Source organism: Nothobranchius furzeri, chromosome 9, assembly GCF_043380555.1.
Source record: "Nothobranchius furzeri strain GRZ-AD chromosome 9, NfurGRZ-RIMD1, whole genome shotgun sequence".
NCBI classification, from domain to species: Eukaryota; Metazoa; Chordata; class Actinopteri; order Cyprinodontiformes; family Nothobranchiidae; genus Nothobranchius; species Nothobranchius furzeri.
The window spans coordinates 23,527,963-23,544,372 of NC_091749.1; the positions used below are offsets into that span (position 1 = coordinate 23,527,963).

The 16,410-nt window shown below is 40.1% G+C and overlaps 1 protein-coding gene and 3 long non-coding RNA genes across 7 annotated transcripts in view; 2 read left to right on the plus strand and 2 right to left on the minus strand.

The window, feature by feature from the left end:
* kif13ba (kinesin family member 13Ba) overlaps positions 1-16,410 on the minus strand; it is a 52,160-nt gene that overhangs the window by 23,272 nt on the left and 12,478 nt on the right. For all 4 annotated transcript variants that reach the window (XM_015977303.3, XM_015977302.3, XM_015977301.3 and 1 more), the window contains exons 3-7: positions 11,361-11,373; positions 9,122-9,182; positions 8,706-8,798; positions 8,227-8,407; positions 7,580-7,667 (exon numbers count right to left, since the gene is read on the minus strand). In XM_015977303.3, the coding sequence (XP_015832789.3) occupies positions 7,580-7,667; positions 8,227-8,407; positions 8,706-8,798; positions 9,122-9,182; positions 11,361-11,373 (436 nt within the window). The remainder of the gene's footprint in view (positions 1-7,579; positions 7,668-8,226; positions 8,408-8,705; positions 8,799-9,121; positions 9,183-11,360; positions 11,374-16,410) is intronic.
* On the plus strand, positions 774-3,170 carry LOC129154748 (uncharacterized). The gene is made up of 3 exons (XR_008559996.2): positions 774-852; positions 1,730-1,794; positions 3,093-3,170. It is a non-coding gene; the product is annotated as an uncharacterized lncRNA (long non-coding RNA).
* LOC139071746 (uncharacterized) lies at positions 3,462-4,173 on the plus strand. The gene is made up of 3 exons (XR_011521564.1): positions 3,462-3,644; positions 3,747-3,856; positions 4,081-4,173. It is a non-coding gene; the product is annotated as an uncharacterized lncRNA (long non-coding RNA).
* On the minus strand, positions 5,015-6,254 carry LOC139071745 (uncharacterized). The gene is made up of 4 exons (XR_011521563.1): positions 6,159-6,254; positions 5,813-5,919; positions 5,224-5,332; positions 5,015-5,151 (listed from the first exon to the last, which is right to left on the minus strand). It is a non-coding gene; the product is annotated as an uncharacterized lncRNA (long non-coding RNA).

The following is a 16,410-nucleotide window of genomic DNA, read 5'->3' on the forward strand; positions in this document are numbered from 1 at the left end:
AAACATTGGTTTCAAAAGAAAAACTTACGATCTGAATCTGATTCTTAAAATGATCAAGAAAAACACTTTGACGGTCAAACAAAAATTAAAAAATTGACAAAACAAAAATATTGACTAAAGGAAAAAAACATGTTTCAAAAGTAAAACTTACTATCTGAATCAACTTCTTAAAATGAGTAACAAAGTAGGTTTCCTTTTTCTGTTTGCCTCTATGTGTTTTTGTTATCAATTTCCTTAGTTTTGTTCTCGCTGCTCAGAGCTTTGCTCTCACTACCAGATTTGCACTTACACTGTCTGGCTTTCTCATTTGCAATCCCTGAGTTTTTGGTTGCAATTCTGACACAACCCTTTTGGGTGGGCGGGACTTCTGAGAAGTCCTCTCCCATAGGACAGTGGTTTCTCTTGAGTGACAGTTCAGTGACCTGGAAGTGACGTAGCCTCCAAGACATTTTTTTTTCTACCTGGTCAACAACATGAATTTTGAGCCCCAAACACATTATTTCTGCTGTCTGTGGTGTCTACTGAGGACCTAAAGTGAGTAATTATAATATATTTTATCTTTTCTTAGTTAATCTGTAAGTTAAACCACTTTTTAAGTTGGTTTTAAGCAGACGTTAGCTCACTAGCTAGCTGCTAAGCAAGCCATTGTGCTAGCCTCAGGACAATGGTCTATTGTTCCAGAGACGTATTAAAAACTCATCTTAACATATTCATTACTGGTTTCATGGAATAAATTATTGCAGTTTATGTTAATAAGTTTGCTAATTTTTCAGGAACCTGGAGCTAACCTGTGTACTGCTAACTTGCTACAGAGGAAGCAGCAGAAAGCTGAGCTAACAGGCTGTTTTGCAGGTAAATACTATTTTAGTGGAACTGCAGGATTTTTATGGTATAACTCAGACAGAATCTACATGAGCTATTGTGGGAAGACATTTAAACTACATTTACATACAGATAAATGTATTTTTTATTCCATGTTACTTGGATGGGCTAAACAAGTTCATAGTTCTGCCTGCTCCTTTTTCAGTGAAACGAATGGATTATATGATGTAACTCTGACTGAATAATTATCTAAGTGAGAATGTTTGATAATAAATTTCTTTCCAGTATACAGATCTGACATTTGTTTGTCAGAACAAGACAAATCAGATTCAATGTGCTTTCTGTCACGTGTTCTATATTCTCCATCAAAAGAATGTTATCCAAGGCAGATAATCAATAATGAGTTTAATACATGCTTTTAATTTTTACATAAAATCTATATTTTTGCCTAAAAGCTATTTTAGACTGGCTTTCTCAGTCCTAGCACCGTTACTCTGGAACCAGTTGCCACCCTCAGTTAGGCTTTCCCCCTCTCTGCCAGTCTTTAAGAATCACCTAAAAACACACCTCCTCCGCTTGGCGTTTCCAGAACATGTTTGATTATGGCCCTCTTTTATGTTGAATTTATTTCAGTTTTCATTGGTTCACTCAATCCATCCACTCAATCCAAATGTGTTTCACACATTTGTCCTGTACCAGAGTGTTTCATCTATCTTGTAATTTCCATTTTGTATTTTGTAATTTGTATTTTGTAATTTGAATTGCTTTTATTGTTGATTTATTCAATATATTTACCTACAACTGTACCATGTTCAGCGCTTTGGGCTTCCTGACAGGGTTGCGGAAGGTGCTTTATAAATAAAGCTTTGATTGATTGATTTTTTATTTATTTGTTCTTTCTTTTTAGATTGAAAACTACTGCATTGCATTACAATGGAAGTGCTACACGGCCACATGCATCAACTGCAGCTGGTGAGCTAAGACACACCATAGTGTACACAAAGTACACTGCAGACAAGGGATGTAAGAAAATATCAATATGACAATATATCGCAATATATTTTCCCAGTGATATTGTATCGATATTATCAAACTGTGTCTCTAAAATATCGATATGGCAATATATCGTGATATTTTTTCCTGAGATATTACATCCATTTTCAAAAGCAGTGTATCTAGTTTTTGGAAGAATTTACATGCAAACATTTGTGTATTTTCTTTGTTTTTGGTGCACTTTAAATGTCGACCGCTAGTCGGCAGCAGTGTGCATTGGGTTTTGTTTCCACCATTGAAATTTAAATCTCGCTATTATGGTTCAGATAAAGCCGGGCGTACACTGTGCGACTTTTTCACTCGCAGCGTTCAGCTTCAGCTCAAACTGTACGACTTCCTCGCAGGGCAGATCTCACGAGTCAGGCGCTCACACTGTACGACCCAGTTCTCGGATGCGACCTGACTGCTCATACTGTACGTCTGGTAGCAACACGTCGGCCCTAAAAATGTGCTAAAAATAGCAGTTTTTACTCAACACGTCAGACGTTTTTGTCTTGTTTTGCCTGTTGTCCTTCGGGAGTGCTGCAGGAGGACACACAGGGATTTATGGGGGTTGGATGAGGAAAACGAAATAAAGAAAGTAAATCTGTGTTTTGTGATCAGTTTAATTTGACATGAACACGACAAACACGCTTTCTTGACAATCTTTGTGAGTAAAAAAAACGTGTAGAAATAAAAACGAACAACGTGTGTTATTAGGGAAATAGCGAGCGAGCGGCGTTGATGCAGGATTGCGCATGGGCCGTGAGCGGTTCTGATACTTTTTGGGTCGCAGCTGCTCGCAGCGCCGCTTCAACAGTGCGATACCCTCACGAGGGACGAGCTAAATATTAAACACGCCAGAAGTCCGTGCGAGCTCACGATTGCTTATCGGCAGCTGGTCACCTGGTGTTAATTGCCTCTCGTAACCCCCTGTACACTACACGACCGCTCGGCGCAAAACTCACCCCGATGTCGTGGATTCTTGCACGACTGGAAAATCGGCTCAAAAAAGTGAAAAAGTCGCACAGTGTACGCCCGGCTGAAGTCATGTTACATGTGTTAAGTATCAGTTTGGACTGTTTATTGAATATTCCTACAATAAATTCAGTCAAAAATACAGATCCCTACTGCAGACCAATCCCACCTCATGTATTTCATAGGATGTATAATAAACCCACAGTGATGGTTATGGATAAATATCTGTACTAATGGTAATCTTTTTCCATTGTTTCCAGTTGACAAGCATATGGACCTATTGTTCGAGTCCGTGGTGGTGGATGCTCTATCATATCAGGAGTCCGTGGTGGTGGATGCTCTATCATATCAGGAGTCTGTGGTGGTGGATGCTCTATCATATCAGGAGTCCGTGGTGGTGGATGCTCTATCATATCAGGAGTCTGTGGTGGTGGATGCTCTATCATATCAGGAGTCCGTGGTGGTGGATGCTCTATCATATCAGGAGTCCGTGGTGGTGGATGCTCTATCATATCAGGAGTCCGTGGTGGTGGATGCTCTATCATATCAGGAGTCCGTGGTGGTGGATGCTCTATCATATCAGGAGTCTGTGGTGGTGGATGCTCTATCATATCAGGAGTCCGTGGTGGTGGATGCTCTATCATATCAGGAGTCTGTGGTGGTGGATGCTCTATCATATCAGGAGTCTGTGGTGGTGGATGCCCTACCATATCAGGAGTCTGACTAAGTACCTGTGCCTGAACCTCTCTGTGTCTAGTTCAAAAGACCGTCTGTAAGCAGGCACAGGTTAAGATTTTAAAAGAACCTGTAAGGTGAGCAACACAACACAATATAAATCTTTATTATTGTTGTACGCTGTACAGCTAGAATAAACTTGCATGCTCAGAAGCCACGTATGATTACATCGCCTACAGGTTGCCTGATGCTGAACTTCGGGCAGCTGCGTGTGACTGTACTCCCGAGGAACAACCGCCTGTTGGAGGAGTCGTTGTGTTGCTGTCAGGAGTTTGGGTCGGAGTCCTGGGTTTGTGTTCCCTTTAATCTCTTCCTTAGCCTTGCTAGTCACCATTGCAGAGCACCATGGAGAGGCTTACCTGAAAACTCTTCTCATGGGGCAGGCACATCCTCACACACCTGTAACCCCATCCTTGAATAAAAGCTGGTAGCTGGTCACTCATCAGTGTTTTAACCCATATCTAGCCCATGACTCTGCCGTTTTTCAAACTTACGTTCTCATGTTCTATGCAGATCTATGGGAATTCTTTCCTTGAAGCTCCTGATCACACAACTATACTGGCAGTCGGCTTACCCACTACCTTCTGCTCACCCGCTTGCAACTCATGCTGTCATTCTCCCAGACTTCTGGTTGTTTCTCCACCATTCTGCTGTCTCCCGTCTGCGCTACAGCTTCAGACCGTAAGTACCTAAACTTTTCCTTTTGTAAGTCATTCTTTAGTCATTACTAACACTCAATTTTATCTCAGGGCCTTCTGATCTTTAAACACTAATACCTGTGGCTCCATCTCTGTGGCGTTTCTCAGTCTCTGTAAGCTACCTGCACAGTCTAAGAAAAACCTGACCTGTTGCCTCTTACTAACCTCTGCTCTTCCTCGCAGAAGCTTCTGGTTCCTGATCTCCAGCTGTTACCTCTTCAGTCATCTGTCAAACATTTTAATAAACTGTTTTTAGCTCATTTGTCTCCTGAGTTTCTCTGCATGAAGGTCAGGTTGTTGCAAAAATCATGACATCAGCAATTACTTTGCACCACTCTGTTAAACAGCTGATATTAATTTCAAGTGTATCTTTAAAAATACATTGAATGTCAAAGTGAATGAAAGGCATCCATTCAGCTTTCGGTGTCTAATGCAGGATTTTATGGACAGGCACCAAAACAGGAAATTTATAAATTGAGATTTATTTATTAAATCAGGTAATCCATAATAAAATACTAATGTTTAAAGTCCGGAGGAGGGAGGAAGGCTTTATAGCAGAGGTATTCAATTCTAGTCCTGGATGGCTGGTATCCAGCACGTTTTAGTTGTTTCCCTGCTCCAACACACTTGAATCAGGGGTTGAATTACCTCTGCAGCAGCTCTGCAGAAGCCTGTTAATTATCTGCTGACTGAAATCAGGTGTGTTGAAACAGAGTTAAAACTAAAACGTGCTGGATACCGGCCCTCCAGGCCCAGAAGTAAATACCCCTGCTTTATAGGCACAGAGAACTCCCATCAGGATCCTGGAGACGGCACAAGGAGATGACGACATGAGTGTGCCCTCCCAGATCACACCAACACCACCTGACCACATGGAGGCATGTGTCTGTAAGAAAGAAAAACTGGTGATGTATGAGAAAAAAATCTACGAACAAAATCAAATTTACAGTTGTTTAACCTGCTGAGCATCGCCTCCCCAAAGAGCAGCACAAAGGTGCAACTGGCTCAGAACCAGGGTGCTCCGTTATGCAGGTGGTCACCTCCTCCTGCTGACACCCGAGGATTACCTACAACAAAGGGAAAACTGATATCAATAAGGAAATAATTAAATCAGAGCTAAAAGTTTAATTTCAGTGTGACGTTTGAGATTGTGGGAAATAAATGTGGACATTATGATTTTCTATTGTGGGGTCAGTACCTTGGGCGTTTCTCTGCAGCAACATTTTGTCTGGCTGACAATGAAGTAGAAAAGTCACCAGTTGAGGCAGAGTTACTATATTACTCCAGCTAAGCTAAATGTAGCTAAACTAGACACTAGTCACCAGACTATGGTTACTATAGATTTACTAGAGAGTTACATCATATAATCCATTCGTTTCACCGAAAAAGGAGCAGGCAGAACTATGAACTTGTTTAGCCCATCCAAGTAACATGGAATAAAAAATGCATATACATGTAAATGTAGTTTAAAAGTCTTCCCACAATAGCTCATGTAGATTCTGAGTTATACCATGAAAATCCTGCAGTTCCACTAAAAGAGTATTTACCTGCAAAACAGCCTGTTAGCTCAGCTTTCTGCTGCTTCCTGTGTAGCAAGTTAGCAGTACACAGGTTAGCTCTAATAGCTGCAAAGTCTCTGATGTGCCACAGGTTCCTGAAAAATTAGCAAACTTATTAACATAAACTGCAATAATTTATTCCATGAAACCAGTAATGAATATGTTAAGATGAGTTTTTAATACGTCTCTGGAACAATAGACCATTGTCCTGAGGCTAGCACAATGGCTTGCTTAGCAGCTAGCTAGTGAGCTAACGTCTGCTTAAAACCAACTTAAAAAGTGGTTTAACTTACAGATTAACTAAGAAAAGATAAAATATATTATCATTACTCACTTTAGGTCCTCAGTAGACACCACAGACAGCAGAAATAATGTGTTTGGGGCTCAAAATTCATGTTGTTGACCAGGTAGAAAAAAAAATGTCTTGGAGGCTACGTCACTTCCAGGTCACTGAACTGTCACTCAAGAGAAACCACTGTCCTATGGGAGAGGACTTCTCAGAAGTCCCGCCCACCCAAAAGGGTTGTGTCAGAATTGCAACCAAAAACTCAGGGATTGCAAAGGAGAAAGCCAGACAGTGTAAGTGCAAATCTGGTAGTGAGAGCAAAGCTCTGAGCAGCGAGAACAAAACTAAGGAAATTGATAACAAAAACACATAGAGGCAAACAGAAAAAGGAAACCTACTTTGTTACTCATTTTAAGAAGTTGATTCAGATAGTAAGTTTTACTTTTGAAACATGTTTTTTTCCTTTAGTCAATATTTTTGTTTTGTCAATTTTTTAATTTTTGTTTGACCGTCAAAGTGTTTTTCTTGATCATTTTAAGAATCTGATTCAGATCGTAAGTTTTTCTTTTGAAACCAATGTTTTTTCTCTCAATGTCTTAACATTTGTTTGCTCTCCAAAGTGTTTTTCTTGATCCTATTGGCACAAATCTAATCCCATAGTTTAGCCTCTGAACCCTGAACATAAAATAAGTTCTGTTACTTGACTTGATAATGCATCGTGTTTCTACGTCTAGGCGTCAAAATGATGTCGATTTTTAGGCGTTTCATTCAAAGAATTTTAAGTTTGACCAAATCTGATGTACGCCGTTGTGTGTGGGGCTGCTGATGTGCATCCAGATCAAGAGCATTGTTAAATTACAATGCAGCTTTACTAGAGAAGTCTTCAGCTACTCCAAGTCCGTTAGGATCGAACTGTTAGAACGGACGAAAACTCGCATCTCAAAGGGCTCGACATTAGTGATGCTAATCAGCGCAGACACTAATCAGTATAGATCAGAACTGTTATTGTTGTGCTCAGGCCTGGAGGAGAGAAAAGAGCCCACACATATTTATCGCTGATATTCCAGACGAGGGCCGATGGTAGGAACATCTGCACAGACTTTTACCAAACAGCTGGAACCCAGAGCTGTGCATGTGAGAGTGGTTTACCACAGCCTACGGCGCATTGCCCTCCCTGTATGCCTAAATAACTCCGCTGTTCCTCTGGGAATAATTACTGGATGTATCTGTAGTTATAAGCTCACTGAAGCACTGAGGGTCAACAAGTCAAACTTGGGGATGAGAAAGCATTTGAGTAATTTCAGCAGGTGCAGCCTTGTATAACCCCCCTAAAACAAGCCATTTGTGAGCTCCACGTCAGAGAAAACCTTAGTGAGATAATCCAGCGGACGTAGTCAAAAGAGAACATCATCACTGCGATGACAGAGAAAACCCAACGTGAGAGCAAGGGGAGAAATAAACATCTTTACCTTGTAGCTGGCAACAGCAAGCCGAGACAGGCCATCTACATATGGACCCAAAACTTTATGTTCCCTCACCCTCAGAGTTTGTCTCCCCCTGGACACAAAACAACACACACACACACACACACACACACACACACACACACACACACAGCCACGCTCAGTGGTTACTCTCCTAGCTGAGTTTCAGATGATCCCAGCTCACAGACTCGGTGCTCTGACCCTGACTGAAACATGCTCCTGGCTGGACAACTCCATCATTTGTGGATTCACAGCAACGGCGCATATGGCTGTCAGATGGTGTGCTTCTCTTTGGCTTATTTTACCGAGGTTAAAGGTCCTGTTCTGAGTGAAGGTCAAAGGTTATGGCGTCTGGGCCAGCAGACGGAGGCCTAAAGGGCTGATTTACTGCTGACCTGCTGGACATTAACAATCAAGGCAGACCGCTAATCTTTCATCCACTGACCGCTGCCCACCACAGCAGACGGCAGGAGCCATCACTGTGCTCTGAGAACATTAGTGCTTAGTTAACCTGAAACAGCATCACTCAATATAGAGAAATATGCTAGGCGTGGTTTCATGGTCAGCATAATATACTAAATTAATACTCCACTGGATTGTAAACAGGATAAAGCAGTGTTGTAGGGTCCTACCCTTTAGGGTCGAGAAGATCTCGGACCTTCTCGTTGTAAATCTCCATGTAGGACACCTCGACAGTGAAGCTCTCTTCCTCCCGCTGCTCCAGTTTGGTTCGTTCAAACAAAGCGCTGCACAAGCGAGGAATCAGGCCCGGCTGGTCCCCAGAACCCATCATGGTGTACGACTTCCCCGAACCTTCAACATACAAACAGATTTAAGCGCTAGGGAGAAACGGACGTACGATCAACCAGAAGCAGAAACTATCAGCCTTCTATAGGGAGACCCCGTCTATGACCAACACCTCCGTTAATGTCCAACACGTTTGTAGCTTGATTATCTCTGACCCCGTCACCACTCATCCACAAAAAGACTGTTCTACAACCTACAGCAACCAACACCTCCTGTTAGGCAAACAGCCCTGTTCAAATATAGAAACAAAGAACATTCTCATCAGACTGAAGACTAAATAATAAGGTGTCTAGCAGGAAATTACCAGTCTGTCCGTAGGCAAAGATACAGGCGTTGTAGCCCTGGAAGGCGTTGTGGAGAAGGCTTTCCCCAAGGCACTGGAACACCACTTCCTGACCTGAAACAGTCATCCACACACAAGTTGTCATTTAAAGCCAACATTAATTATGTCGTGAAATTACAGAAGAACGGATTCTGCTTTTGAGGGCCAATACTGATTTCCAGTTCTTGTACAACTCTCACCAACCTTTTCTGAGTTTTCTTTTTTCTACAAGAACTGAAGTTAACAATCGTTTTTAACACATTTCTGATTAATTTAATTACTGAAGTCAAACTTCCAACTGGAAGGACTAACCAGTATTTTGGTGCATCGCTACATAAAATGGACACAATTCTGTTTGACTTCTTATTTTAAGCAATAAAAATAAACACTCAACTGACCTGCAAATCTTTCCGTATCAGTCTCATCCATGGACCAGAAGCAATAATCATAAGCAAAAACCTGAAGGAACAAAAGAAGCTTGAGATGCACAGGAGTCTGAAAAACAAAAGCCCGAGCTGATGGCCTTGCCTGTCTGAGTCCGCTCTAGTGGGTTACTGTTCTTATAAGGGCCTGATTAAAATGTAGGTGTCTGCCTCACCTGTTGTGGTAAGAACCAAAACTTCATGTAAAGTGTTTTCAGATGACTGTGATAAAATAAACAGCACTCAGTGGCGTTATTAAGAGATATAAACACACACCTCCCACCTCCAAGACGCTTTACAGACCCTAATCCACCAAAAATATTCTAATTGTGACATCACGAGGACTAAAATCATTTTAGATTCATAAATAATTTAACTGATTTTTTGCTAACATTAATTATCTTGGATGTATGATGTGATTGGTAATAGGTTTGTTTTCTAAATCCATTTTTTAACAACTTTAAAAGGCTGAGAACAAAAGAAAGCTTGTGTAGTCATGGACGTAATTTTTTTTTGGGGGGGGGGGTACATGTCCCCCCCACTTTTTACAAAGTCAAGTTTTGACCCCTGCACTTTTTACCATCCAAAAACAATATTACGCAATATTAAAGTGACACTGGTTGAGCTCTAGGACCAAGCAGAAAACAACTGTTTGTGTTGAAGCCTGTTTCATATTAGAACATACTGTAAAGATCCCCCCCCACATCTAAAGTGAAAATTACGTCCATGTGTGTAGTCATAAGTGACATCACTGCATTTGGAGTAAAGGGCAAAAATTACAGTTTCCCCCCTAATTCGCTAGGGGCTGGATTATGGAGCTAGGATTGGGACAATATCACATGTAAACTGTACCAATTTTTTTTAACTTGTCACATGTTTTGTAACTAACTTTCATCTTGTAGCATGTAATCCACGTTTTGTGACATGTAACTTTCATTTTGAAAAACATAACTTTTGTTTTGCAACACGTCACTCTCGTTTTGTAACACCTCATTCTTGATTCGTAACACGCAAAACTATTGTTTAGAAACGCATAACTATTGTTTAGTAACGCAAAACTATTGTTTAGAAACGCATAACTATTGTTTAGTAACGCAAAACTATTGTTTAGAAACGCATAACTATTGTTTAGTAACGCATAACTATTGTTTAGAAACGCATAACTATTGTTTAGTAACGCATAACTATTGTTTAGAAACGCATAACTATTGTTTAGTAACACATAACGTTCGTTTCATAACTTTTGTTCTGTAACACATAATTTTCGTCTTGTAAGTTGTAGCACATAACTTTTGTTTTGTAGCATGTAATTCTCGTTTTGAAACATGTAACTTTCAACAGGTAACATGAATCTTTCCTTTTGTAAGTTTCAAATTGACACTCTCAGAACGAACATTCCAGTCTACAGTTACAAAACTTAAGTCTATATGTACAAAACGTATTGTCCCAATTCTAGCTTTCTTCCTCAAAGAACCAATGCCATGCCTTGTCCTGTTCTAATTCAAAATGTAAGTTCTTTATTTGCATCAGTTTAATTTCTCTAAAAATGACCACCAACTCCTAGTAAAGAGTGAGAATATATGCAAGATTGGTTGTAAGCAGCACAAAAGACCTCTGCCCTCTTGCCATGATTGGACAGGAATCCAAGACTCATCATTGGCTGGTCAGACAAAGCCTCTCATTGGTTCTTTAGAAAAGGAAGCTAGAAATGTTTTGTAGCACATAGATATAAATATTGTAACTGTAGACGGAGATGTGCGTTTTGGAAGTTATGATTTGAAACTTGTACATTGATTATTTCTGCAAGTTACAAAATGAAAGTTTCATGTTATGTACCAAAGGTTGCATGTTACAAAATGAGAATTATGTAATAAAAAAATTAAAGTTACCTGTTACACAACATGAATTACATGCTACAAAACAAAAGTTAGTTTCAAAACATGTTATAAAACTTGGCTGACAGAAACAGAAAATATTGACAAACTGTGAAGTTAAATGACCAAGAACAAAATCAAAAATATTACAGGGACCAAGTTTATTTTTGTATTTAAGTTGATCATTTAAACGAGGGGCTGACTGTTTTCACAATATTCCAAATCACAACTTTTAATACTGGCATTCAGTTTAGACTGTTAATGGGAATCCAGAGATGACTTTGTTTAATACAGAGATTCATCATCAATATGAAAGCATATGTGCTGGCGTGTGCCGTTACCTTGGACTGATTCCTGATGACGTTGGGAAGATCAAAGTCCACAGGACCATGGGAAAGAGAGGACATTTAGAGCGCATTAATAAAGAATTCCGCTTGCTGGTCACGAGGAGCTAACATTTAGCTCTTTTACACTCACACACTTCACAGAGCTGAGAGTCAGAGAGGGAAACACAGATGGCAAAGCTAAAAGAAACACTGGAGCCGCGACACGAGAATGTCTGCTTTTGACCACTTATCTAAAGACATAATAATCATGTGTGTATGCAGGTCTTAACATTGTATTCATATCAAAAACCACCTCTAGTGTGTGCGTGCGTGTGTGTGTGTGTGTGATTAAAAGGGGGCCAGAATCAGATAATGATGCACAACGGTTAGTGGCTCATGGTCACACACAGCTGGACGAACGTGGGGAAAAGAGCCTCTAATGAAAGTGAAAACAGAAGAGAATGTGTGCATAAACCAATCACTGTCCTTTCCAGGTTTTGTTGAAGAGCTTGCTGATGGGGTGACTGTCTTTGCACTGAAGCTGTAACTGTATCCAGGTGAACAAGGTTACACTCTCCATCTCTCTTCCTTCAGCATAAACCTACATCCGCTGAACAGCTTCTTTTCTTTATTGGTAAATTCAATACCAGGGCAGTCCTCTGGCAGATACATCCTGCAATTAAGTCTGCAGCTGGTAACACTACGCACTTCCTGCACATCGTTGGTGGCATAGCAACCAGCAGTGAACTTGGACATGACTCGTACATGAGCGACAACCTCACTGACTATTCCCTGTGGGGAGCACATCAACCACTTTTTCATGTTTGAAAGCACCACAACAGCTGCAAGTGTAAAAAAGAAAAAAAAAAAGTCTGTCAGCAACAATAAAACCACTACAAAATCCTCTGGCGATACTGCACAAAGCTTTGAGGTGATAATGTTAGTAAAGGTGTAAACGCTGTTCATGAAAGAGTTTATGACTGAAGTGGTAACAGGAAACTACACAATTAATCATTCTCCCTCTCCTGATAATAACATTTTACTTTCTTTGACGTTGGATGTGCTACTACTAGTTTACCCGCTTAATTATAGATTCACTAGGATAAATGCAATAAAGTTTATCTCTCACCAAATAGAATATTTACTAAGAAATCACAATGTAGCCATAGAAACACTACTTGGTATAAATGATGTGTGTGTGTGTGCGTGCGTGCGTGCGTGTGTGTGTGTGTGTGTGTGTGTGTGTGTGTGTGTGTGTGTGTGTGTGTGTGTGTGTGTGTGTGTGTGTGTGCGTGTGTGTGTGTGTGTGTGTGTGTGTGTGTGTGTGTGTGTGTGTGCCTGCTCTGTCTTCTCGATCCTCAGTGAGTTGTGGAGGATGGCTGCTTATACTGAGCCAGGATTCTCTGGAGGTTTCTTCCTGTTAAAAGGGAGTTTTCCTCTCCACTGTCGCTGCATGCTTGCTTAGTATGAGGATTGCTGTATAGTCACTGACACTAGTCAGTGACTTGATGCAATGTGCTGGGTTCCTTATATAGGAAACATTATTTCTGATTGGCTTATTGAACTGACCTGAATTGGAATGTTTATTATGTGAAGTGCCTTGAGACGACTCTTGTCGTGATTTGGCGCTATATAAATAAACTTGAATTGAATTGAATTACAGCAATGTGTCTTCAGTTCACTCATTCATGAAGAAAAACTGCCTCGAAACTAGGGATGCAACAACTATAAATGTTGGTGGTATGATTGTAGTCTGAGAAATAATAACGGTTTCACAATTATTTTACATGAATTGATTTCACATCTGTATTAACACATATAAATCACACACACTCTATAAATTGATAAAAGGCTTGAATACAATCTATAAAGGCTTTGAACCCCTGATATATCTATTGTTCCTTTTCAGAGATTTTGCTTGGAAAAATTCACTCTGCTACTGATTTGCAATGTTGATGTTTTATCTCCACAAATAACACAAGCCTGGATGAGTTCTGCTGTGTGGTGGAGTTGTTAATGGTAGCGGTTAGCTTTTACTAGTCGAGATGTTCTCTGCTGTTTCCTGGATGCTAAACCAAAAACAGCCCTCCCCGTCATAAGTCAAGATAGACGAGTCCATGAATGTTAAGTGACAGTGTAATGTAGATCTGTCAGGTTTCCAATCAGAAGCTGATGCAGGAGATAGGTGTATGTGACTATTTTCATGTTCAGCCATAATGAAAAACTCAGAGTGACGGATTATCAGAAATTATCATAAAAAATGTTTTTTCAGTGAACCACACAATTAATTATATTTACTTAAATGTAATTTGTACTTGTTCATGTATTTTCAAATGTCACCAGTAAGAATATTATTTGGACATGTATAAATTAATTTTATTGCTATTTAGAACAGGAATTGGAGAGGTGTGGTCGACTAAATATTAAAATGGCTTGCCATACCTCTTGTTGTAGACAGATCCGTTTAGTCACTAGCATAATCTGACTCAGTTGGAGCTAATCTGTCTCCGTGAGGATGTCAAAGATGATAAATTGAGAGTGTTGCAACTTCTTTTCCGCCAGCTCTGCAGATGGACGAGCCATCGTTCTGAATTTCTCTTTTAGCAGCTTTGGGAGTCTAAAATATCCCCTCACGGGAGACTTGAAGCGCTTCCTGGGTGGAAATGGAGCAGTCCCGGAGGTTGTTGATGCTGGTTCTGCTGCGTGCGTTCCTTCAGTTTCACTTAGCTCCGCTAATGTCTTTTTTTTTTATTTGCGGTGTTGGAGACATTTTTACGGTGGGTTAACCGCAGCAGTGTTTTACACTGTGGTTAATAGTCAAACCAGTTATTCTTTCCAACCCTACTTGAAATCTACACTTCAATGATAATAAAGCTGATTCGGGCAGACAAATATATCAGGCCAATATTTATAATTTCTTATATATAAGCATTTACTTATATACCTCTTTGATAAGGCTGATTTAAAGTCGGGCACATCCCCAGGCAGCCCAGTTCAAATTTAATTTGAATGTATATTTACGTTCCTGAATAAATCTGCATCATGAAATCTGTAAAAATGATTTTTACTTGGTCAATTAATGGCTTAGTTTGATCAGATATATGTCTGATTTTAACACTGAGCAGTGCACAAAATAAAGATTTAACAGTAAGGGTGAGACAAAATACAGATTCTGTGAAATATCGCAATATTTCAACTCACTAACGAGTACCAGTAGGCTTTTCCCTGAATCGTTTTTTAACCATTACCACAGAAGTCCATTAGGGGGCGCTCCTCATGAGAATGACCTAAAAACACCTGGCAGGAAGAACACCAGGAACAATATGGTGGAGTTGCACAGTGGGGAAAGGAAATTGTTAAAAGATTCACCAGCAAGTTCTAAATTTTAGGCTCACTTTGGATTAGTTGTGTGGATGAAACAAAGCTGGATGAAAATGACGCAGCATGCAAGAACTGCCTCACAAAGGTACACTAGAAACTTTCACTGAAAAGGCTGTGCCCGTTGTCTCTCCTGCACAGCCTGGCATTACTTTTTCCAGGCAAAGCTCCCTTTTAATTCTACTGAAGCTACACTGGTAACACATGCCACCTTCTTGTACATCTACCTGTAAAACCTAGTTTATGCTTCTGCGTCGGTACGGAGACGCGCAACGCATAAACGGCATAAATTAGTCTCTTTGCCCGTAAAGCACTGTTGAGAATGGCGGGCTTTGCTATATGATGCACATCGCTGAACCCAGATATATCTTACCGAGCCACAGACATTTCACTGTCAACGATTCCTGCCATGTACAAATAGGCCAGGGCTGAAGGAGAGAACTAATGGCTGTATAAGGAAAGAAACATTTGTTTTTATGGTTTCTTTAATGCAGAAATGTCTGCTTGCAGCTGATTATTTTACACACTTAACCACAACATTTTGTTTAATTGAAAGTCCTTTATTTGCTCTATGTTGCACAAATATTGTGTCACTGTAAGGCACTTATATTAGTGTTTACGTTGATTCTGACTGTAAGACATTTAAAAGCAGTTGATATTTACTGACTGTACTTTAATCATTTCAGGGCAAAATAAAGGTAAAAGGTTATACACATTGTAGGCTAACTTGTGCAGTATCGCCGTACCGTGATCATGTTGCATTGTGAGACATGTACAGCGAAATGTATGGCATCGTGAGGTACCCTGAGGTTCCCAGCCCTATTTAACAGTTGGTTAAAGTCGGTGTTTAAAAACTGATTCAGCTTCAGAAATGTTGTTCATCAACTGATGATATTAGTGACAATTTAACATGCAAATAAGATGGAATATGTCTAGGTTTCAGCAAGTCTTCCCAAAAGATCTGCAGCATGGATCAACCACCGGCTTACTGTGACCTCTACATATCGGCATCAGCAAGAGAAAACACAAAATCAGTCAACCTCTGAAGCCGATTCAAATCTTTTCTTCCTTTGGTCTCTCTTTTGTCACGGTTTTTATTGTTTTTCATAATGTATCAAAATAAGAGATCAGGACAAAGCTAAGACAGCTGGTCATCAATGCCATCAAAGTTTAGTAGAATACTTAAATAATGACGTAAATACTTAACCACTCATGTTGATCTGAATCTCTGAGCAGACACACTGAACTGCTATAACCTTCTCACTTAGTTGGTCAGTTAGTCACATCTGCTTTTTGGTTTGTTTCGAACACGTTGCTCCTTAATTACTCGGTGTTCAATTTTACTTTGATACAAAAGTCCATAACATAAGAAATGAAAGAGAAAAACCAAACTGAACAAAGAAACATCTAATTAGATTTGATTGTGCTAAAAGTGTGCGTGTGAACACTCAGTGTAAATTTTGCTCAAAGGTATATCATTCGTGTGCTTGGATCAGCTCTGCATGAGTTTAAACTCAGAGGGCTTCTTCTCAGAAGAGAAAACAGCCAAACCCCTCAGACACCTGTTTCTTTTTACCCATGCACATTTTTCCTAAGCCACCAATGCTGCAGCTCTTCCACAAACCAGCCAATAATCTGAAACACTTCATATTTCAGACATTCCACCTCTGACTCACAGAGCAGACAC